The 24,718-nt window shown below is 32.6% G+C and overlaps 1 protein-coding gene across 1 annotated transcript in view; it reads left to right on the forward strand.

Annotated features, from left to right (window-relative positions):
- The first annotated feature begins 513 nt into the window (after positions 1 to 513).
- The window catches only part of LOC118189793 (claudin domain-containing protein 1-like), a 101,714-nt gene continuing 77,509 nt past the window's right edge, over positions 514 to 24,718 (forward strand). Inside the window, exon 1 of the mRNA XM_085814503.1 lies at positions 514 to 806. Within this exon, the coding sequence (XP_085670629.1) occupies positions 581 to 806 (226 nt within the window). The 5' untranslated portion in view covers positions 514 to 580. The remainder of the gene's footprint in view (positions 807 to 24,718) is intronic.

Consider the following 24,718-nt stretch of genomic DNA (forward strand, 5'->3'; position numbering starts at 1 on the left):
TCCAAATAAAATAAAAATTTAACATGAAATTCTTAGAAGTTTTGGTTCACATTACCTTCCAAATGTTATAAAAGCTACATATTAAATATGGAACTAAATTATGCAACATGATGTTTTAAACTGTGCGCGGAAGGTAGAAACATGACGAAAAATTTTGTCGCAAAGCGGATTAAATTATGAAAATATTCGTGGCAACACAAACTTTCTGATTACTCTTTTAGAAAGCAGCTATATTATGTAGTCAGCTATAAAAAGTTGAAAGTAATTGCTTTTAAAATAAATAAGTTATCCCAATTCTTGCAACAGTCACATATTCGACGATCTTATGTGTTTTAAGGTGTATGAGGAAAGACGTTCTTTGGTATGAGTCCCCTTTTAAGCCATAGAAAGAATGAGGGAAAAAGAAGATGTGAATGATTCTACATGAAGGGAATTTTTTCTGCTAGAGAAGAACAATCAACCCTCAAGCGACAATGTCTTCTCTCCGCGTTTGGAAAACCTGTTGCTCGAATCATTCATCGTCGTTGACCTCAAGGAGGCGGCGTGGTCTATCTACTCTCCAGCTTCTTTTCAGCGTGCAATGGCTTGCTCGGCGGTCGCGCTGTCCGTGGCGACCGTCTCGGCGGTCGTGGCTCTCACGTGCACTGCCATAGCGTTCGGTACCGATAATTGGTACGAAGTTCGTGTCAATCCCGATGGCAACGAGAGATTGGCCAGTCTTCAAGAATTTGAATCGGATCTTAGATATTATAGCAGAGACGAAGGAATATTTAGGATATGCTTTCCAGATAAAAGGCCGAAAGGAGGTATGTTCTTAAATTTCCTTGGTGAAGTGTTTTCTAATTTTTTTTTTTTTTTTTTTTTTTTGCAAGTAGTATCCATAACTAAACAATGAATAGAAAAATTAAAAAAAGAAAATCTGAAAGGTTTCAGATTTTAAATTACGTTCAAAGGCAGGGATGGGCAAACTACGGCCCGCCGGAAGGTTCTATCCGGCCCGCGGATACAATTTTAATTTGCCGGATTGAGACAAATTAAAAGAAATATATATTTAAATATTATATATCCAACTCCTTTTTCTATTTTGTTTAAATATTATTTTTTTTCCTTCCTTTTTTTCAAAGAACTGATGATCTTTTTACTTTCTCTATTTTTATTCTACAAAACATAAATCGACGGAAATAGCAAGCACAGACAGCTTTTAATCGGTAAAATGAATTTTTCGTAAATTTCAGGAAGGGCTTTTAGCTTTTAAAGTGCCTATAACAAATATATGTAACATTACGACCGATGGAGAACCAAATACGACAAGGAAAAAAATCTGGATTTCTTGGATTCTTTAATCAAAAGTATCCTGGGAACAAAGTTGTTTTTTTACATTGTGTCAAGTTGTTCTGCGTAAATCTGCACTGAATATGAAACCCGTGCTTGATGCAGTCGTGAAGCTTGATATTACTAATCGATCTCGTGAGCTTACTCACAGGTGATTTCGAGGTTTTCTTCAGTCCGTGTAATCTGAATACTCTGGTGTACTGTATTACACGAAAGTAAGGTGGCTTAGTGCAGGATGTGTTTTTGAGCGAGTTTGACAGCTGAAAGACGACATTCTGTCGTTCTTCCATGTGAAACAAGTGTTCTGCGGAGTGCAAAATGTGAGAAGATACAGAATGTCTTTCGGACTTTGCATTTTCACAGATCTTGTTTGTCATATGAGCAACTTGATTGTCAAGATTCAAGTAAAAAATCAATTTATCGACGATATCTGGGCACATCTCAAAGCTTTTAAACTAAAACTTAATCTGTTTGCTGGGCAGCTAGCTAAAAACAACTTGTCGCATTTCCCAAGGTTAAATTCAGTACCCTCAGTAAATGAAGAGAAGCTTCAGAATTATGAAGATGGCTTGAAACAAACTGCATTTTGAGTTCGAACTCAGATTTCTGTGCCATTCAAACAGAATTGGATATTTTTACCATGCCTTTCAACGTAAATTGTGAAGCAGCGAGGTCAGATTTACAGTTTGAATTAATTGAGTTGCAATCTAACAATCATCTTGAGCAGTTGTTTCTAAATATGCCAAAGTTAGAGTTTTACGAATCATTATCGAAAGTAAATTTCCCAAATTTAATACATCACGCCCAGAAAAATCAGTGATTTGTTGTTTGCTTCATCTTATATACGTGAACAAGTGTTTTCAACTATAAACCTTAGAAAGAATTATTTCAGAAATAGACTGACAGATGAGCATTTAATCTAGTTCCTTAGAATCAGTACATCTCACTTCGAACCTCAATGTGAGAAACTTATAAAAATGAAATCGCAATTTCATTCATCTCATTAACATATTTAAATTATAATACTCGTCTATTGTTTTTAAAATTTTTTTAAAATTTATCTTGGCCCGTCAAACTTGTTTTTTTTTTCGCTTTGTGACCCGCGGCCAAAAAAGTTCGCCCATCCTTGTCCAAAGGGCTGTTTTTTTAACGTTTAGTGTGTTACCTTTATTTATTAAATATCATGTTCTACGTACTCAAACTATAAAATTCAGTTCAACAGCAATATCGCAAATTAATTTTAAAATGAGCTATCTTTAGAATTTCCGATACAGAGTCTTGCGCGCTGGAGGTAATTTTTTTCCCATAGTGTTGCCATTGATCGCTTTGAAATCGTTTAGTTTTTTAATAAAAAATTCGTTGAAGTGTTACAAAATCTGAAATTGATAATAAAACAAATTTCAAATTCAAATTAGGGCATCCACATGCCCATATTCTATGGAAGATTAGGTTATTTAAATTTTGATAACTCTAGGTACCGTTGTTTTATTACAATGCGAGAAACATACATACATTTATGCAGATTCTTCATTATTTAATTTTTTTAAATATAAGACAGGGCGATATGTAACGATTTGAAAAGAGATACAGCCTTTTTTAGATTTCGAAGTTTTTGACGCAAAATGCGAAAATGAAATTAATAGTCCTTCAGGGCAAATTGCCCCTTTAGACTAACAAGCTGAAGTTATTCTTCAATTTTTTTATATGATATTTAAAGAACAGCTTGAAGTTTCAAAACTTTTATTAGGAGCAGCTAATGAAAATGGGTTAAGAGCAAATTAAATGTAATGTTTCTGGGCAGGTGAAATACGAAAGAAATTTTAAGTATCGAAAAGCGATATTTTAAAAATATTCTAGCCGTTTTAAAAACAATTTGCATTCATTTTAGTAATAAATGGAAATACATAATTGGTTAATAGTTTTTCTTTGCAAGAGATTCCATTTAAGTTTCCATCAATAACCATTTATTTCTAAATACTATTTGTTGGGAACATTTATAAAAATTGTTTAAATTAATTATTATTATTATTATTATTTCAGATTTTACGTAGTAAGGTTTTAGATTACAGTGCACAGATTTTAATTTGCTTCGACGGAAAAATAATATATTATAATTTTACTAATGTTTACTAATAAACATTTTTTAACCATTTCGATTCATTTTTAAGCTACGCGAGATGGAAAGGACAGAAATTAAAAATATTTGGATTAAAATTCCAAATAATTAGTTAGTTACTGTTTACTGACGCTCTACAGATTATTACAAATTACAAATGGATTATTACAAATTACAAATAGATTATAGAGTTGGCTGTGGGTCAACCTATATGGTGCTGAAGGCCCAGCGACAGGCGCATTTGATTTTTTGCCATGATGAATGTCGCGGGCTTGTGCTAACTTTCGTCACACAAGTGAAACTGGTATCAGCAACAAGATATATATATATGTGCGTGTGTGTGTGTGTGTGTGTGTGATGGAAAAGACTTATAACCTGATATTCGTGTACCTTGAGTTTTATTTTTGCGGATTTAGTTTTAAGTCCAAAGGGATTTGAGTCACGAAGGACTGTTATTTTCGTTTTCGCATTTTGCGTCGGACTCCTATAAATGTAGGTTCACTTTTCAAACTGTTGCCACAAAATGTTAGAGTCCTGCCTTATATTTGAAGAAATTAAATAATGAAAAATCTGCATAAATGTATGTATATTTCTCGCGTTGTGATAAAACAGCGGTATCTACAGCATTCAAATTTTGAATGACGTAATCCTCCTGCGAATATGGGCATCTGAAATCCCAAATTTGAAATTTGGAATTTGCTTTATTGTCGATTTCATATTTTGTAAAACTTTAACGAATTTTTGAGTAACAAACTCAACATTTTAAAAGCGAGCAGTGGCGACACTCTACGGGAGGAAAAAACCTTTTTATCTCCAGCGCATCGAACTGTGTATCGGAAATTCTAAAGATAGGTTCATTTAAAAATTATTTTGCGACATTTCTATTGAATTAAATTTTATGGTTTAAGTGCGAAGAACATGATATTTAATAAATAAAGGTAACACACAAAACGTTAAAAAAAGCGCCCCTTTGGACGTAATTTAAAATCTGAAACATTTCAGATTTTTTTTTTTTTTTTTTTTTTGGTCAAGTGTACAATTTAAAAGAATCTTTATATGTCACTTGATTGACATTGACAACTGACTTGCTATTTATTTAAAAAGCTTGCATTCACGAAAGATTTTCGACATACATGTATGTCATGCACAGTCGCGCGCTTTCTTCAACATCAGAATATAACCTTATATAATAACAATATACTTAATGCTTGCAATGCTGTTTTTATTTCACATTTTGCAAAACTTAGAAATTTTTCATTGAGACACTTTACGATTTGAAAGCGAGCAGTGGCAACACTTTTCGAAAGAAAGCAGATTTTTTTCTCCAGCGCACAAGACTGTTGCCACTCTGAAAAATGAGTGCCCAAAATTAGCGTTTTCATAGTTTTTTATTAATATATCGGCTGATTAAAGTCGTTCGGAGTAATTAATGGTCGAAATGGTTTCCCACAAATTTCTGGAATCGGAAATACTATATGTAATGTTTGGCAATGCTATTTTTATTTCACATTTTGTAAAACTTAGAAATTTTTTTATTAAAAAAACTCTACAATTTGAAAGCGAGCAGTGGCAGCAGTTTTCGAAATAAAGCAGATTTTCATCACCAGCGTGCGAGACTGTTGCCACTCGGAAATATGAGGATGAAAACTAGCGTTTTTCCAAGTTTTTAATTAATATGTCAGCTAATTAAAGTCATACGAAGATGAAAATGGTCGAAATGGCAACCCACGAATTTTTGGAATCCGGGGCTACCTATCTGTCCGGAGGAGATAATGCCACAAACAAACAGACAGAAGCACACAGATTTTAAAAGTATAGATCACAAACTTCATCTTTATTCTTAGGCACTCATAAATATTGTTATAAATCTTTTAAACTAAAGGTTCGCATTTTCTAACAGCGATCTAGTAGATTCTCTGAAATTGTTGATCATTACCGAAATAGCTCGAACATCTGCATTAAGATGTTTCACGTTCTAATAACAAATACATTGATTTATTAAAATGGAAAGGAAAATGCAGCACTTATTTTACTGATTAATATAATCATTTATAATGGCCTAGTATTTTCAATTTAGGTGTTTCAAGCAAACAACATGTTACGATTCTTTTTCTTCTTATTATTATGAAACTGAATGTGTAGGCAGCAAAAGCTGTGATACATGCTGGCTCTAGCTCGATGTTCTGATTTAACAAAATTTCTTTTCTGTGATAGATTTATCATTTAAAGCAAGCCTGTTCTAATGACGAATTTCCTTATCTGCAGGAAAGTTTTGCAGCTTGAAAAAGGCATTTAACCTTGATTTTTGCAAAGTTCCGTTAGTTTCCTTAAACCACTGCTTTGGTTATTGTCATTAGTTCATGTCTTTGATTCGGAAACAAGCAAAGCAGAAATTCACTTAAAATACGAAATGAAGTAAAATATTTGATACATGATTTCTGGACTGACCAGCCAATTTTTGTTTTCATATTTTGCTTTTACGACTCAAATTACGCCTAAAAACCAAATTTTGTAAAATTAGTGTAAAATTTAATCAGTTATTCGGAAAATTGGTACGCCTTTTTTTACTTTGTGCCAAGAATAATTCAAATGGCGAGCTCCTCAGTTTACGGCATCACTTAAGTGTCATGTTATGTGTTATTTCATATATCAGTATACTTAAAAAATTATTTCGGGTATCATAAACAGCATAAGATTTTTCCAACGCACTGCCTATTCAGTCACCGATTCCTTTACCTTCATTTTTCCTTTTTAACCATTTCGGACAAAGACGATGTGTTATTCAGAGAGTAGCACTTTAAACAGCTATTTTTCGTATAACTGAGAATTTCTTACTACGACGACTTTACAAAACATTTTTTTTTTTTTTTTGTCTTTTTATTATTAACGTTTTGTGTGTTTACCTTATTTATTTAATATCACGTTCTTGGCGCTACGCCACATAATTCGATTCAACGGCGAAATCACAGTGTACACAAAAGCAGCATGTCCTTAGAATTTCCGATAAACAGTCTCGCACACTGGACATAAGAATTTTTTTGCCGTGCAGTGTTGCCACTGCTCGCTTTGAAATCGTTGAGTTTGTTAATAAAAAATTCTTTAAATTTTTATAAAAAATATGAAATGGATAGTAAAGCAAATTTGAAATTCAAAATTCGGGCTTCCAGGTGGCCATGTTCGGGTGGAGGACTGCGCTATTCAAAATTGAATGGCTTTAGGTACCGTTGTTTTTTCACAATGCGAGAAACCTACATATATTCATGCAAATTCTTCATTATGAAATACAGCGGGTATGTTGTTGGCGGTAATACAGCGGGTGTATGGGCGGTAATGTTTGTTGGCAACAGTTTTAAAACTGATACATCGCATTTAAGTGTTTCCACGCAAAATGCCGTTTTGAAACTAATATCCCATTCGGGATTACCGTGAGTTTCGGGCTAATAAAATTAGAAGCAAAATTTAAGGAATTATAAATGATGACCACTGTAATTTATATGTGTTAATATTTCTAAAAATAAAGATTAGATGCTTTCGAAACATACTAACGTATAACGAAATTACATATTTTTGAATTAATTATAATTTATCAGCTATTAAGAATCGGAAATAATTCCTTTCACTCGAGTTTATAAGTATGCAAGACGAATTTTTACTAATTAATATAAACAAATGTAGCGCAGAAGGGCTATTAATTTCGTTTTGGCATTTTGCGACGTGCACTGTAAAACGGCGTTTTATTTTTCAAATCGTTGCCACCAAATAATAGAGCTTTGTATTATATTTAAAGAAATTAAATAATGAGGAATCTGGATGAATGTATGTATATATGTCTTGCACTTTGAAAAAAACAACGGTACCTAGAGCTATCAAATTTGGAATAACGTAATCCTCCTGTGCATAAGGGCATCTGGAAGCCCAAATTTGAAATTTGGACTTTTATTATCGATTTCAAATTTAGTAAAACATAAAGGAATTTGTGATTAACAAACTCAGCGATTTCAAAGCGAGCAACACTGTGCGGGAAAAAAATTATCTCCAGCGCGTGAGACTGTATAATGAAAATTCTAAAGATATGCTGTTTTTAAATATTTTGTGATACTGCTGCTGAATTGAATTCTATGTACTTTAAGTGCGAAGAATTATTAATAAATAAAGGTAGCACACAAAACATTAAAAAAAGTCCCTTTAAGCGTAATATAAAATCTGAAAGCTTTCAGATTTTTCTTTAAATATAATTTAAAAAAAGAATATGCACCAGAAACGTGTTTCTAGTGTACAGTCTTCTTTTAATAGAAAAAATAAAGTAGCGCATTCAGAACGGTGCGTGTGTTTTCGTATAAACCCTTCGGCAAGGATGTCACTAGGTCATTTTATGCAAGGCCTAGGAGTTAATTGTCTTATTAATCTTACTTTTTTGGTCACGGTCGAGCGGAACAAAGCTTACCTGTGATTAAACAGTTTCATTCCGTTCAATTAATGAATGCGGAAAGAAATTTAAAAAGACGTCATTGAACACTTTTTTTTTTTTAATCTCACATAATTTTTTTTTTTTTTTTTCTGAAATTTACTTGAGAACTGAAAACAAAATTACTTATGCCAGTTTTTAAAATCCAATAATAACAGAAGAACTGCATATTTGTTGCTTCTTTGATCGTCGAAAATGAAAAGAATGAGGTAGAATAAACGTGTCGATTAAGAACAACATACTGCCCATAAAATCAATAAAAAATCATTGGAGAAAAATGGCAATAAATAATTTTACAACGAAGCACACTTTTCACATGTCAAATTATTTTAAGAAGGTTCTATGTAAACGTGATTCTTTGAAAATATGTCTTATAAGGCGTTTTGCTTTAAGAATTTTCAGTTACTGTAGCGTTCAAAAATAAATTTTGGTACTTTTCCGTTACGTACACTGCGGGGGGAAAAAATGAAGAACAGTTCTATATCTCCCCGTTCTACTGGGCCGATTGACGAAATTTAACTTGCGTTTTTCAAGTCTCAAAAGCGCGACTTAGGATGTGTATTAGATTTATATATAGCATTATTCTAATACAGGTATTTTGCCACAAAATCGGACTTTTTCTGAAATGACATGCCAATTGTTTTTCCATATTTCGATTCTATCACTCAAATTACGCCAAACTGCCAAGTTTTGTAAACATCACACGAGCAGTTTTTAAATAATTAGCTCTCAAAATTTTAGCTCTCCAATGTTAATTGAGTTTGGTATATATTTATTAATATTTCTTTTTTATTAAATTACCCATTTCTTGCGATTTATTTTTAAAATTTGTATTTTTAAATAATTTTTCTAAATTTTTTGAAACAAAATTTGAAATATAACCTATAAAACTTTTACAAGCATCTTGAAGTAGACGTATTTTTAAGCATACTTGCAAAAAATTAGAGCTTTTTATTCAAAATTCCAAAGATATACGTAAATTTATAGATTGGCGCATTTTGAAATTTGGCATATTTGTTGAAAGTGATAATAACACCAAATGTGATTTAAGCACTTTGTTAAAATTATTTGAAAGGAGGAACGATGTGACTTTTTCCCCTCTCATGCACAATGTAAAAAGGTAGGAACGGGGTGACTTTTTTTCCGGTCCCACACAATGAAAGGGAAAGAGAAATGGGTTGCCATATATTAAGAACTTTGCCAAGTGAATTTTTCTTGGTGCAAACTGAAAAAAAAATATACCAAGCTAAATTTTTGAATTTCTCCAAAAATGTTGCACCAAAGTCTACAAAATTTAATATTTAGGTACAATTTGAATCGTAGAATCGAAATAGGGGGAAAAAAAAAAAAAAAAAAATGGTATGTTATTTCATAAAATGTTCATTTTGTATCAAAATACCTATGCTAGAACAATGCTATATATAAACCTAATATATATTCTAAGTCGCGCTTTCGAGGCATGAAAAACGCAATTTGAGTTTCGTCAATTGTTCTAGTAGAATGAGAAGTATATAACTAGCCCCCCCTTTTTTTTCGCAGTGTACCTACGACGCATTTTTGCGGTAGTATTGTGATAACGCGTGTGTGTATTAAGTTATTCTTATTTATCTTTCACACACAAACACAGAATCCCAAGATGGTACACTCATTGGGTCTCGGCATGTATGTGTCTTCTCTTTCACAGGGGGCCCACCAGCGGCAGAGCGGTAAAATCGCTGAACACTGGTAGTTCGGTCCGAGGTTCGAATCCCGCGAACGGGCTGGCTGCATGGGCGTTTTCGTGGTTTTCCCCATGTGTAACGTGTATACGAGCCAGTTTCCCTTAGAAAGTCCTCCACGAAGGCATCCCTCCTCTTAGGCAGATAGCCCTCGAGGCTTTGCCATAATCACACACAAACACACTTTCACAGGGGGCCAAAAACATGGCAGGTGCATAATGGAAAAGTATCTAAATTTATTTGTTAAGTGCTAAATTCTTCATGATTTTACATAATTTTCCTTGTATCAAAATAAAATTGCGAAGTGACTGTGAGATAAAAAAAAAAAAAAAAAATAACGGATAAGTCTTTGGACAGTTTCCTTGATTCAAAAAACAATTTGGCCTTAATGTTGGATCAAAAGACTTTTTGACATAATAAAAATGGGCATGAAAACTTCTGAGAAAGAATAATGCAGTACCTCTTTTCAGCGTTCGATTGGAAGCGTTCTGCATTTAGAACTGAATCCATCTTTTGGGGCCTACCAGCGGCCGAGCGGTAAAGACGCTGAACACTGGTAGTTCGGTCCGAGGTTCGAATCCCGCGAACGGGCTGGCTGCATGGGCGTTTTCGTGGTTTTCCCCATGTGTAACGTGTATACGAGCCAGTTTCCCTTAGAAAGTCCTCCACGAAGGCATCCCTCCCTTTAGGCAGATAGCCCTCGTGTGCTTTGCCATACATGAATAATCCAATCCATCTTTTGGCCATGAATGCAATTTTCTTTAAAATACCGAATTTCCACCTCTTTTCCAAAGTTTTAAGTAAAGCGATGACATTTAAATAACTCTGAATTTTAAGTAAAGTTTTTCCACTAACGTTTCTACAAGATTTAAGCCAGGGTTTCAAGTTGTCTATTGTATGACATTTAATTTTGCCACATAGTGTTTTGAACATATCTATTCATTACGCTGTTTTTTTTTTTTTTTTTTTAAAGAATTTCGCTGTCCTTGATTGGAAAAAGAGTTTCGTCACTTAAAACATTTATAAGAAGATAAATAAATTAATTAATAAGCTGATTAATTAAACTGCTGAATTAAAATTCCTTTCCTTAATATCCAAAAGTTATGTTAAAAGTTTGTTTTACGCATTCTTAAAGTGTCAACTTTGATGCCATTAACGTCGGGATTAAATAAGTCTAGATGCAGCTCTAGATGGAATTAAATTGTTATTTTTAATATGTGATTGCCGAAATTTCAGTTTAATTTCAAATGTTCTCATTCTCAAAACATCATTCACTATTTACATTTTAGCCTTAATAGTGCATGTTTAGAGCATCAAATTAGCAATATATCCGTTTGAAATCAACCAATCAGCTCTCATTTACAAATTTAATATCGTAAGCACTCATCCTTTTATTCCTCAGGTTATAGGATGGGCGATATTGTTATTCACTAACTTGCATTTCCAAAATACTCGTAGTTCTTATTAATGTCATTAAAACTTATATCATTGCTGAAAATTACTGTTATTTTAGAGATCGTTGGAGCTTTTCGAACTTATTATCGTTTTTTAAATCAAAGATCGAATAAAACCGCTCATTTGTTTTAAACTTGCTTAGGGTAAAAAGGCTTTAATAATGAAACAAACCTAGATAGCCTGTTTTTTTCTTCCTGTTGTACTAATTTTAAAACTCGTCTGGAAATCGCAAATGGTGATTTCAGTTATGCACTAATTCATAAAAATGAATAACTGACTTGAGTTTCAATGATGAATTTCCTTTTCCTTTACTATAAATTAGGAAATTTAAAAAACAAATTTAGCGCACTAAACTATTTATTTTTATTTTTAAACTATTTATAATTTTTTCAGATTTCGTCAAGAAATCTTGGTGAAATTCGTAATTTATAGTAACCTATTTTTCTTTCCTTTTTACTTCCTTGTACGAAGTAAAAAGAAAGTATAGTAATCGCGAAAAGCTTCAAACAGCATATTTCAACGAAAATATCCACTTTGAGCGCTTTCGAATGCAATTTAACGATGTTTTTGCGCGATATCTGTACGTAAGGACAGAATAAAAGACTCTTTTCCTCCAAAAAAACTAAAAAACTGTTTTAAAATGAATTCTGAAGAGAATTTTTCGTGGCGTCTGTACGAACGTATGTACGTACGTGCATATCTCGCATAACTCAAAAACGAGTAGCCTCAGAACGTTGAAATTTTGTATATAAGACTACTATAACATGTAGATGTGCACCTCGTATTTTGGTTTCAATCGGCCGTGCCAAACGTATATAAATATATTTATAAATATATCCACTCTGTTACCCGGCTCAGTGATCTCAGTATCTTTACTCTTATATGTTTGTAAATTGCACATTTTTTGCTTTAAAAATGATTGAATTATGTTGTTTTTATCTTCTGGTTAAAGGTTTTATGCCTTTAGTAAATCGGTATGCAATATTTTTAGAATTATCAACAATTTTAAAATTGTTTAACTGCCGCTAAGCCTAATTTGATGGCGACCATTGCTCTTGTTTACATTTGAAACAGCTGAGTAGCGGATTTGTTGCCAATCTAGAGAAACGTAGCTTCGCAACAACAAAGATAACGCCTTCATTCATTATTGCCAATTAAATCATGCTTAAGTCTTTCAGGAATTTTTTCGAGGAAATAAGCGTTTGAGATTTACTTCGTAATTTTTAATATAGATATTTTGAGTTTTTATGTATTTTTACCTTCTTGCGAAGTGAGAACTGAATTATTTAAATGAGAAATACTCAATCGTCTGTGAAAAACTGTTCCTTTTTTGTTTTGTTTGCTTAATTTCTTTTATACATAGTTCTAGCTTTATTATAGTATTTGAATAGAACATGTGGCAACGATTCGATAATTCTTTAAATGATATACATTTTGTGCATTCTGAGTTATAATATGAACGAAATATAATACTGTTAAGTAAACCTAGCGCCAGAGTGTCGCTATGGTAAACAAAGTGAATTTTAAAGAATGCATTTATTCTATTGTGGTTTATGCGCTGTCGGCGAAGTAGGTTTAGTTCAATCTAATAAGTTTAAATAAAATGCAAGAAAAAATGCGTATAATTTAATATTCCAATACAAGGAAGTCATGTGGTGTACACATCAGATTTTTTCATATTGCACGAGCAGAAAAAATGCGCTTCGTTCATTCTTTCAAATGAATTTAACAAAGTGCATAAAGCACACTTGGCGTTATTATCCCTTATAACAAATATGCCAAATTTCAAAGCCCACCAACAAATAAATTCTCGTATACCTTTTAAAATTTTGAATAAAAAACTCTGATTTTTTTTTGCAGATATGCCTAGAAATGCATTTACGTTAAGGCGATGATAAAAATTTTATCGGTTATAATTCAAAAACTTTAAAGAAAAAATATAAAAATTACTAAAAATACAAATTAAAAAAATAAATCAGGAAATATTTGCAAATTTTATTTGGATTGAACTTAAATTTCGAACTGTAAAAGAAGGAATCACGTAAGTTCAATAAAAAAAGGCATATTAAGTAAATTTTTACCAAACTGAATTAGCACTGAGAAGCTAAAATTTTGAGAACTAATTTTTTAAAAACTAATTGTCCGATGTTTACAAAACTTGGCACTTTGGCATTATTTGAGTCGTAGAATGGAAATAAGGGAAAAAATAGGTATGTTATTTCAGAAAAAATTCGTTTTTTTTTTTTTTTTTTTTTTTTGATAAAATACCAATGTTAGAACAGTATTATATAATAATGTAACATATATCTTAAATTTTACCTAATTTATCTTTAGCTACGCAATTTCTAATTTTTTTGGACTATTTCTGACTTTCTTCATCTCTTTAAGGGGACTCATACACCTTAAAACCCATAAGATGTTCGAATAGGTGACTGTCGCAAGAATTGGAATAACTTATTTATTTTAAAAGCAATTACTACCAACTGTTTACAGCTGACTACATAATATAGCTGCTTTCTGAAATAGTAATCAGAAAGTTTGTGTTGCCACAAATATTTTTATAATTGAATCCGCTTTGTGACAACATTTTTCGTCATATTTCCAACTTGCGCGCACAGTTTAAAACATTCTGTTTCATAATTTAATTCCATATTTAATATATAGCTTTTATAACGACTGGAAACTACTGTGAACCTAAAATTCTAAAACTTTCATGTTAAGTTTTTATTTTATTTTGAGTTGAGTTTATAAAATGTATTTTATTAAAAAAATGTGTAATTTTTTCGTCCATAAAATTTTTCAATAGTAAAATATTCATCAGATTGTTGGTTCATTTAGAAAATAGTGCCCATATAAAGAATTCCATCTAATTTCAAGTATGTACTATTAGCCATTTTTAAAATATCATGTGCGCAAGGTGGAAACATGGTGAAGTATTTCGTCACAAAGAGGATTAAATTACAAAAATATTTGTGGCAACACAAACTTTCTGGTTACTAGTTTCCAAAGCAGCTATATCATGAAGTCAGCTGTAAAAAGTAGGAAGTAATTGCTTTTAAAATAAATAAAATATCCCAATTCTTGCAATAGTCACATATTCGAAGATCAGGAGGGGTTTAAGATGTATGAGTCCCCTTAATAAGCATGAAAGCACAACGCATCTAGAAAACAAGACTATAAAATATGTTATTTTTTTTTTCATTTGATCATATTTCTTTAAGCCGTGAGTTCTCAAAACCCAGAAGGTTGGCGTATGAGTTCAGAATAATAACTAAACTGTAAGTAGAAAAGCATTATTTATAAAGAACTTTTATGTCTTTTATTCATTTTTAGAGATTATTTCATGATAAGCTAGCTACAAGAGTTACACATCAAAATGAGACGGATTTCACAAAGGTTAAACTGCAGTGTAAAGTAGAACACAACTTGCTACTGAAATACAAAAGGCTGTTTTGAGATCGTTTGACAGATATGCGTGAGGTAAAAGAACGTGTATTCACAGCTTCGGTAGGAAATACCCGAACAGCAGTTTCATACCTGTATTTTACAGGTAGAAGTAGGTCATTGCATTTTGTTTTTCAAATAAAATAAAAATTGATTGGCAACACGAGTACATGTTAAAAGTAAATTTCTTCTAAAAACTGTTATGGTGGAACTATGAAAGAAAATCAATGCACGGACTTGTTTATTAACATTATTTACTATTCCTTTTTTAAACATTTGAGAAGTAATCTCAAATCAGACTTTTCAATTAAATGAATTGAAAAACTTGATTAAAGTTAACTGAATTTCATTAACCATGGCTTCATTTGCCTGTCATAAGACAGACCTGTCATAAATTACAAATACGAATATTATGATAAATTTTAAAAGGAAAAAGTGTCTTGATAAAAATACTTAAAAAAAAAAAAAAAAAAAAATCTGAAAGCTTTCGGATTTTTGTTAACGTTTTGTGTGTTACCTTTATTTATTAAATATCATGTTCTTCACATTTAAACCATAAAATTTAGTTCAACAGCAATATCGCAAAATAATTTTAATATGAGCGTATCCTCTAGAACTTCCCACACACAGTCTGGCGAGCTGGAAATAAATCCTCCCCCCCGCACAGTGTTGCCATTACTCACTTTGAAATCGCTGAGTTTGTTAATCAAAAACTCGTTAAAATTTTACAGTTCCAAATTTAGGCCTCCAGATGCTCATATTCGGGTGGAAACGAACGCTATTCAAAATTTGATGGCTCTAGGTAGCGTTGTTTAATCACATTGCGCGAAATATACATACATTTACGCAGATTCTTCATTATTTAATTTCTTTAAATATAATACAGGGTGATAATATGTGGTGGCAACAGTTTGAAAAGTGAACCGACGAAAAATGCCAAAAGGAATTAATAGTACTTTTGGGCAAACTGCTCCTTTGGACTAAAAATTATTTGAAAAATTAAATTTGTATTTGTTATATTTAAAAACGAAAAAAGAGGTTAATGATGGAATTATTTAGGTGATTGACAAATGAAGGGATTATATTCTAAGTTTCGTTGAAAAATCTAAACTGTCTTAGAATAAATTCTAATAATAACTGTAAGAGCATTAAAAATTTGCAGCAATTTTTTTATTAATGATTGTTAAAGCATATTAAAATAAATATTCTTTTTTAAAAAAAATAGTATAATAGTAATATTTTTGGTACTATTTTATTCATAGTTATTCCGTTCTCGAAAATAGTATTTTAATTTTTTAATGTACAACTGAACTAAGATTAAAAATTGAATGAATTATTTTGACATCCGATTGTATAATTTTTAGCGGAAACTTGATCTATACGCAGGGTGACCCAAAAGTCCGTTATCATTTTAAAATTCAATAATTCACTGAATAATGTAGGTATACAAGCAAAAATTGACACACATGTTAAAATGTTATGGGATTTTATTGAAAAAAAAAAGCGCTTAAAACGGTCAACAGATGGCGCTTCATACGATAACAAAAGCAATAATTAGCATAACAACTGATTTTTAGCAAAGACTGTGTTCTTTATAATTAATTTTCAACATGTCGGCCGTCATTCATCAATAATACCTGCAGTCAAGAGATAATGTTGTGAACAGCAATGTGCAGCATATCTGTAGGCATATCTGTAGGTAAGTCCTCATTAGGGATGAAGATAACATGGATGAAGATAACATGTTATCTTCATCCCTAATGAGGTCGGAGAATCGCGATAGACTTGCGATTTCAGGTCACCTATAAATTGTTTCTTCCGCCTTCTTAGCATGCCTTCGTGGTGTAGTAGTCAGCACGCTCGACGTGTATTCGAGAGGTCAGTGGTTCGAGTCGAGGCGAGGGCATTGCTCATTTTTCATCTGTCTTGCTTCGAAATAACCTAATGTCTCTACAGTGGCGCCCAAACTAAATAAAATAAAGGTGGTGGATGATGATTCTTCACCACAAGGATTTGGCGGTGTGGTCTACTAATCCCCAGGCGCCCTTTAAAAGGGGGAGTATATAAAGCATTTCTGTCGCCTTCTTAGTATGCTTTCGTGGTGTAGTGGTCAGCACGCTCGATGCGTATTCGAGAGGTCCGTGGTTCGAGTCCTGGTATGGCCATTGCTCATTTTTCATCTGTCTTGCTTCGAAATAATCTAATGTCTCTACAACCTCACAACCAATAATCACACGGACTGACATCTGGAGACCTGGGAGGCCAAGCGTGATGGAAGTGGCAGCGCAGTATGCGATCCTCACCAAACGATGTGTGCAAGAGATCTGTTACACGTGTAGCAATATTTGCCTCACTGCGATTCAAACTCCGGTCTCCCGTATACGCGTCGAGCTTGCTTCCAGTTACACCACAAAGACATGCAAAAAGAAGAGAGAAAATACATATAATTCTAATCTCCGACCGGGCAATATTTTGGGCTTAACACGGCAAGCTAAATTTGGTAATGAAGCGAGGCTCAGAAACGCCCTGAAAAAGGAATAGCGAAATTTTGTGTAGTACCTCTGCCAACGCAGTAATCATAAATTCAGAAGGAGGTTATATGTTTTTTAAGGCTTATTCTAGGTGAGCTTTCTGTGTTGAACTCGCTTCACTGGAGGCGTGGACTCTTGGGCGCCAGATAATAACGAGTAGTTTGTCGAACTCTTTTAAGTGAAAGTGACCTTCCAACTCTTTTATCTCACGTTTTTCTCAGCAAAACTCTTAACTAATGAATATTTATCGGCTAATCCCGAAGGCATTCGCAATTTCTTATGGCCTTTAAGTTAAAGTGATAGTATCTAGTTCGCTTATCTGTTATTCGTTTCTCTGCTGAAGAGGTGATGAGAATTTATTATTAAGAACTGAAGATAAAAGTGTTTTTGACATTTCGAATGTTTAGATTCCAGAAAAAAAAAAGTGAATTTTTATGCTTTTTATTAAGAATGCATATTTTTTTTTTAAATTGGTAATATCCACTTATAAATGTGCATCTTTCTGTCTATGATAGAAATATATGCATAATATTTAACTATTTATTTACTATATTTTAACTATCATAACCATATTTTCAATAATATTATTCTCTGTCAGCATAAGCCAGTACGTTATATGTACCTAATACAATTATTAATTTATTGTTGTTCGTTCTTGTGAGATGCTCTCTGCCTTAGTAAAGATTAGTAAAAAAGCAATTTCAAAAATTTCATTTGAGTTCTAATTAGATATGGGACCAGTGCAGGATTTACGTACAAGCTACACAAGCTAAGGCTTAGGGCCCCACTTTCTTGAGGACTTCTAAAAATTAAAGTATAGTATAACAGTCTTATAAAGTGCCCTATATCTCAAATAACTTAGGGCATTATCAAGTCTAAATCCGGCTTTGGATAGGACAAATTCTAAATTCTATAAATTGGAATCTTTTTAGTTTTTCGAATCTTCTCAATTTCAAATCCCTAGAGTATTCCTTTAGAGTATAATAATTGGAAGAAAAGAAAATGTTTCATTTATGCTAAAAATGAAAGCAAAATTTGATTAGAGTTTAATAAAAAACAAATTAGAATATAATTTTTAAAACAAAACTTATATTTATAGGGAAGATACAAATGAAATTCAGTAAACTACGTACATAATTAAAATTCTTGAATCTTGAGGTTAATTTTTCTGACAACGCAAATAATTCCACAAAACATATATGAGTAGCAGTAAAATTTTTTTGACGTTTTAGTAGAATCTTTTTTCTAATGGCGGGCACTTGCCTACGTCGGCATCGGCCACGCCTTGGGCCAGATGTGGTGGCCTCTTTATTATAGACGGACCTAATAAGGTAGGCCACCATTTCCTCCTATGAAAGGACATACAATTTTTACAACCATACCTTCTTCGGGATTCGAACCCGGGCCTTTCGGTATCACAGTCAGGTTCCCCTAACCACTATACCGTCTGGGCAGCTTTCAGTAGATTCTTTTTAAATGCAATTAATGCTTTAAAGCAAATGCAAAGACAGAAGATTATAGCAAGCTTTAAAGTTTATTAACTCTAAATTTGTAACTCTAAAATGGAGTAAAATGGAACTCTAAATTTATCTAGAAAATAGTGAATGCGGCTTTGACGAGGTAATATTTTAGATCTTGCCCTTTGAAATGCAACAACAACATTCGTTTCTTTTAATGAATAAATCATTCTTTTAAAAAATCTCTACATATAATAAAAGAAAGAGTCGTCTCTGTGTGTGTGTGTAAGCTAATAGACCCACGGCTACGAAATTTGGTACGTAGGTGCATCTAGACAAGAGCCAGTGCACCTCAAAGCGATTTTTTTGAAATTAGAATTAGAATTTTTTTTATTTTATGTTTTTGTGAAGAAATCGCGTCATTTTGAGACATAATAGGCTATAGGAAAGGGAGATTTTACTCTACGTACTCCATTTTCACATCGTCATGAAACATAGCCATTAGCTATTTTACGAACTTAAAATAAATTTCGTGTTTCAATAAATCGATTAAATACGAATTTATTTAACAAAGGGAGCTTAACACCTTTTCAACGGGATTTTTTCTAAAAAAGTGTATTTTTAAAAATGTACAGTTTATTTTTCTTTGAATTTTGGACACGTTAAACTTTTATCCTTGCGACTGCTTTTACAAAAAGAATTTTGGAAAAATGATAATATTTTGTATTTTAAACAAATTTTTTAAATGAAGCTTCCGAGTACACTTCTCACATCTTTAAAAATGTCTTTAAAAATGTGATGTTGGCAACAATTTTCCTGTCTTATTGTTGTTGATAGATTTTTGATGAAATCGCATCATTTTGAATAGTTTCATTCTTTTAGAAATAGGGGTTTGGCAACAATTTTTCATCGTATTTCTTATGTCACTGTTTTTTAGAGATTGTCATTTTTTTATATATATAGCACATTTTTATTGATTTTTTTTTTGATAAAGTTGTTCTGCAGAGTCAAATTCTGTGCGGAATTTTATGTTTTTTGAGTTTCTTTCATGTTATATTTTGCTTATTTCGCTGTTTGTAAGATATTGAAAAGTTTTGCATGATTTTCTTCCTTCAACGGAAAGTTGGTTAATTTTTTTATTAGGATAATTAATATTTGTGTTAAGGGATATAGCTTATTTCATTGTAATTTTTTCTCTTGAAAATATAAGATAAACTATAATTAATTATACTTTGCTTTTCAGAAATTTTTGTTTTTTGTATTCTTTTATGTTCCTCCTTTATACCATTTGAGTTCTTAAGATTTTGCAAAGGGAAGTTGGTTAATTTATTTATTAGGATAATTAATATTTGTATTAAGGGATATTGCTTATTTTATTGTAATTTTGTTATACGTAATAACTTTTTTTATGAAGTTGTTCTGCAGAGTAAAATTCTACGCAGTTTTTAAATTTAACGTTTGGTGCCAGCCACTTTTCCGGTACATTTAAAAGCCAGACGAAGCCTGGCAGCGAAGCTGCTAGTCATTTAATAAATCTTTAAATAATTTTTAATCAATAAATAATCCTTTGAAATTTTAAAAATTTGAATGACGAACAAAAAGGGAAGATTCATATTTTCGAATCTCGCCCCTTTTTCAAGATTTGCAGGATTTTGATAATCCAATGTCCCAGCTCTTTTTTTTAACTTCCTTGTACGAAGTAAAGGATGTATTGTAATCACGAAAAGTTTCGTGTATCACATTTCAAAGAAAATAGCCATTTCGACCGCTCTCGGATGGATTCAGAATATATTTTTTTCGTGGCGTCTGTAGGTACGCACGTACGTACATATGTATGTATCTCTCACAATTCAAATACAAATAGCAGCAGAATGTCGAAATTTTGTATATGAGACTGCTATAACATCTAAGTGAGCATCTCCGTATATACATATACCCACTCTCTTACCAGTCTTGCGAACTAAGTTTTTTTACTCGTGAATGCTCGTAAATTATGCATTTAGAATTATGAATAATTTAAAAGTTATTTAAATGATACCAAGTCTAACGAGGTCGCCAACATTTAAAACAGTTGAAGAGTGAATTAAGTCTGTTGGAGCACCAGCGTCTTTTTGCCCAGTGAGACAAAAAGTTAACCTACCTTCAATTTTGTGCACCAAAATGTTGTCTACTCGAAATTATACTAATAATAATACTAATACTAATAATAATAATAATAATAATAATAATAATAATTAAAAAAAACGCATTTCGTTTGCGGAGGGAAATGGAACATTAAAAAAAATCGATTAATAATCCCCCCCCCTCAAGTAGACATTTTCATTAGTGGGAAGGTACAACAGTTCTTTTACTATTATTTTTTTTCAGTTCCTTCTCTAATCAACCTTAAAAATCATTTTGTTCTTAAATGTAAAAAAATATAAATATCGCAAAGTTATTGAAGCTTGCAATGAATAATGAATCTTCAGAGAATCTGCACATCTAGGAATTTTCCTGTATCTCGAAATGTAGCTTCAGCTTCTGATTCCAAAGGGTACATCGCTACCTATTTTGGTCATGAGTATGATCTATGTCTGAGCTATGCATCACGCGATGTGAATGCAAAGCGCGGTTCCTCAAGCGATTTTCTACACGAAATCACTGAAGCGCAGAACTTGACCGAGGAAAACTCATAAAAAAGTTGGGAAAACGGCATTTTTTCAAATTTCCCCAGAGGTGGTCCCACCATAACAGTCTTGTAAGGTTTACAAAGTTGACGTAAGCTGTTGAACTGCTCTGCCATATCGAAATGAATTCAAACTTATAATGGAGCTCATTTCTTAACAGTTCCGTTATATGACAGTAGGCGCCAAGGAATTTTTTCAAAATCTTATACGACTTCACTTGATATTGCCAGCCAGAAATGTAAACAAATGACGGCCTGCTTAGACTTAGTACCACTTAAACAACTTTTAAATTGTTGATAATTCTACAACTATTGCATGCAGATTAACCAAAATTCCTTTATCAGCGCATTTCGATTGTGATAAAATATTTTCTAAACAAAAGAAATAAATCTCTTATGTTAGTTATTTTGCAGAGACATTATGTATTTTTGAAAACGGGAAAGATAAAAAAATTAGACAACGCCTCGGACTCGAACCACGGGCCTCTCGATTACGCGCCGAGCGTGCTGACCACTGCACCACGAAGGCATGCTAAGAAGGCGGCAGAAATACCTCATAATTTTACAAAATAATTATAAGCAATGTTATCTTATTTATCTTCCTGCGAAAAACTTTAAGCTTTTTTTATTCTGTAACGACAAAACTTTATTCTGTAACGGAATTCAAACAGATTAAAACAGAACACAATTCGAATTTAAAGATAAATTTTGAGTTTATATTTTAAGTGAGCTAGTTCTTTTTACTTCCTTGTCCGAAGTAAAGGAAGCATTGTAATCTCGAAGAATTTTGGGTGTCATATTTCAAAGAAAATATCGATTTTGATCGCTCTGGAATGCATTTGAACGATGTTTTTGTGTGACATCTAGACGTACGAACAGAATAAAGGACTCTTTCATCCAAAACAGATTGTAAAATGGATTTAAAATGGACTTTTTTCGTGATGAAGAGATTTTTTTGTGACGTCTGTACGTACGTATAAATGTATCTCGCATAACTCAAAAACGAGTAGACTCAGAACGTTGAAATTTCATATATGGGTGTGCTATAACATATAGTTATGCCTTTCCCTTTTTGATTGCAATCGGCCGCGCTTAACCCACTCTTATTTGGATCAGTGCGTTCAGATGTTTTATTCTTATATGTTGGCAAATTGTGCATTTGTGTTGGCAAATTGTGGAACCAAAAGTAAACTTTAAGTTTTGTGCACCGAAAAATCTGTTTTCGTGTACGCTGGCCGAATTGCTTGATTTTGCTTATAAACTAATTTTAATTGTAAAAATTGTTTTTTCTTTAACTGTCTTTGTATTTGGTGTTTTATGCTTTTCCGTATTTTGCAAATTTTAGTAGAGATATTGTGAGTTTTTATGTATCTTTGTCTTACCGCGAAGTGAAAACTGAATTAATTGAAAGTGAAATATACCTCTAATGAAATTCGACGAAATAGGTTTACATAAAACGTAGCGTGTGTGTGTGATTATGGCAAAGCCTGGAGGGCTATATGCCTAAAGGGAGGGATGCCTTCGTGGAGGACCTTCTAAGGAAAACTGACTCGTATACACGTTACACATGGGGAAAACCACGAATACGCCCGTGCAGCCAGCCCGTTCGCGGGCTCGAACCTCGGACCGAACTACCAGTGTTCAGCGACTTTACCGCTCGGCCGCTGGTGGGCCATGAAATGTAGCAAAAAGTATGTGTAACGTAATAGGAAGTATGTGGTGTCCTCATCAGATTTGTTTCATTAATAATTAGAGAAATTAAATTGTAGTTTTTTACGTCAAACTAAATACATGATTTGTATCAGGCTTTCGAGGGTTAGAGATAAAGATTATTTAGATTATAGCAAGCACAGGCTATGTGGCTAAGTAGGAATATGCCCCTTTAAGGATTTTTTTAAGGAAACTGGGTACTTACGTATTAACGCCACCGCAGCTGCAGATTTGGCGGTTTTTAAGTACCGCCAATCCAAACCTAAAATTTTTGCGATAAATCATAAATTAAAACATCTTTATTTAAAATCAAAACACTTTCAAAAACCAAACCACGTTATTTAAAATCAAAGTAGTCAATCGGATTTCGGTGGAAAATGGGCCGATACAGAGTTTAGTATAGATTCAAAAGTCTCTATTTTCTTTGATGTGACGCTTTCGCCATATGAACTCTGCTAAATAAGATTCTAAATGATGTCCCCTATGTCTCTTGTTTCTCCATTTAGCACTGCCCCACATTCTCTCAACTGTTTTTGTATGAACTCCTGTATCAGGATCAATAAAATTGTATTTAGGATTAACTTTAGCATGTAGGAATCCTTCTTTTTCTATTCTATTTGTTTGGCAATATTTCCAGCTGTCAGATTAAATTGTGATACCATCTGCAATGTTTTCATTAATTTTATTAAGAAGGGTAGAGCCAGTTCTGTTAGGAACAGTGACAACAAACGAATCTTTTGTTTCTCTACATATACCACCAAACAGCCACTGCTCGCGTGATACTCGACCACAATTATTTTTACGCTTAGTAAACAAACTTTCATCAATTTCCACAATGCAATCTGGTCCACCGACCTTTCTCGTTTGGTTTATTCTCAATATCCAAAACATTTATTGGTGCACCAGACTCTTTATTGGCGCATTAGCGCAACTTCTGCTGCGACGGCGTTAATACGTAAGTACCGGAAACGTTACATTTGCGGAAAACCACAAGAGCACCCATGGAAACAACATTCAGTCTTGGCTTATTCTAATAAAAATTAACACAATTTGTCACAAATAATGAAATAAACATTATTATCGAATACGGATACTAACTGCTAAGTTGTTTTTTCCACCAGACTCTAAAAAACTTAAGCTGTAAATCGAGCTTCGCAACTACTCTCGTTACAGTGTTTCAAGCAGCCCTAACGGAAATATTAAAAAAACGTCTAAGGAGTAATTATTACTCCTTAGAGGTTGTCAGGTTTTTTTTTACCCACCATACCATACGCATGCAACGTGTTAAGTAAAAAACTTTCAGGAGACAACCTAATTTTTTGATGCTACAAATCCGTATTCGACGCTAAATATTATTTAATTAGTAGCTAATTATCTGGATAATTATTATAGAGTTGTCGTCAGGCTGGGTGAAAGTCGTTGTCCATCATTGGTATATATCCTATTAATATTTTTTTTAATGATTATACAAATTACATTGTCAGTTGTAATAAAATGGTTGAAAATTGAAATTTCGTCGCTATACATAATGTTATCTAAGCTCTAAAACTCTATGTGTGATATGAATTTGATATTTTGACTTTACATTGATCATAAAGCACCGCAAAAAAGCAGCATTTCAAAGAAAACAAACTAAATTTCATATAAGTCGATGATTTTTATTTTGAAGATTATAATGGATGCCTTACGTATAAATTGACAGGCCAGGTTAAAACAATTTAAAATTTTTTCTCATCAGAACAAGTATTAATATTATGCAACAATAACATTAATGAATGTTTTGAAAATGAAATAAATACAGATAACATATCAAAATATTTACTTA

This window comes from Stegodyphus dumicola, chromosome 4 (genome assembly GCF_044657685.1).
Source record: "Stegodyphus dumicola isolate Sdum_Otavi_A_Nest chromosome 4, ASM4465768v1".
Taxonomy (NCBI): Eukaryota; Metazoa; Arthropoda; class Arachnida; order Araneae; family Eresidae; genus Stegodyphus; species Stegodyphus dumicola.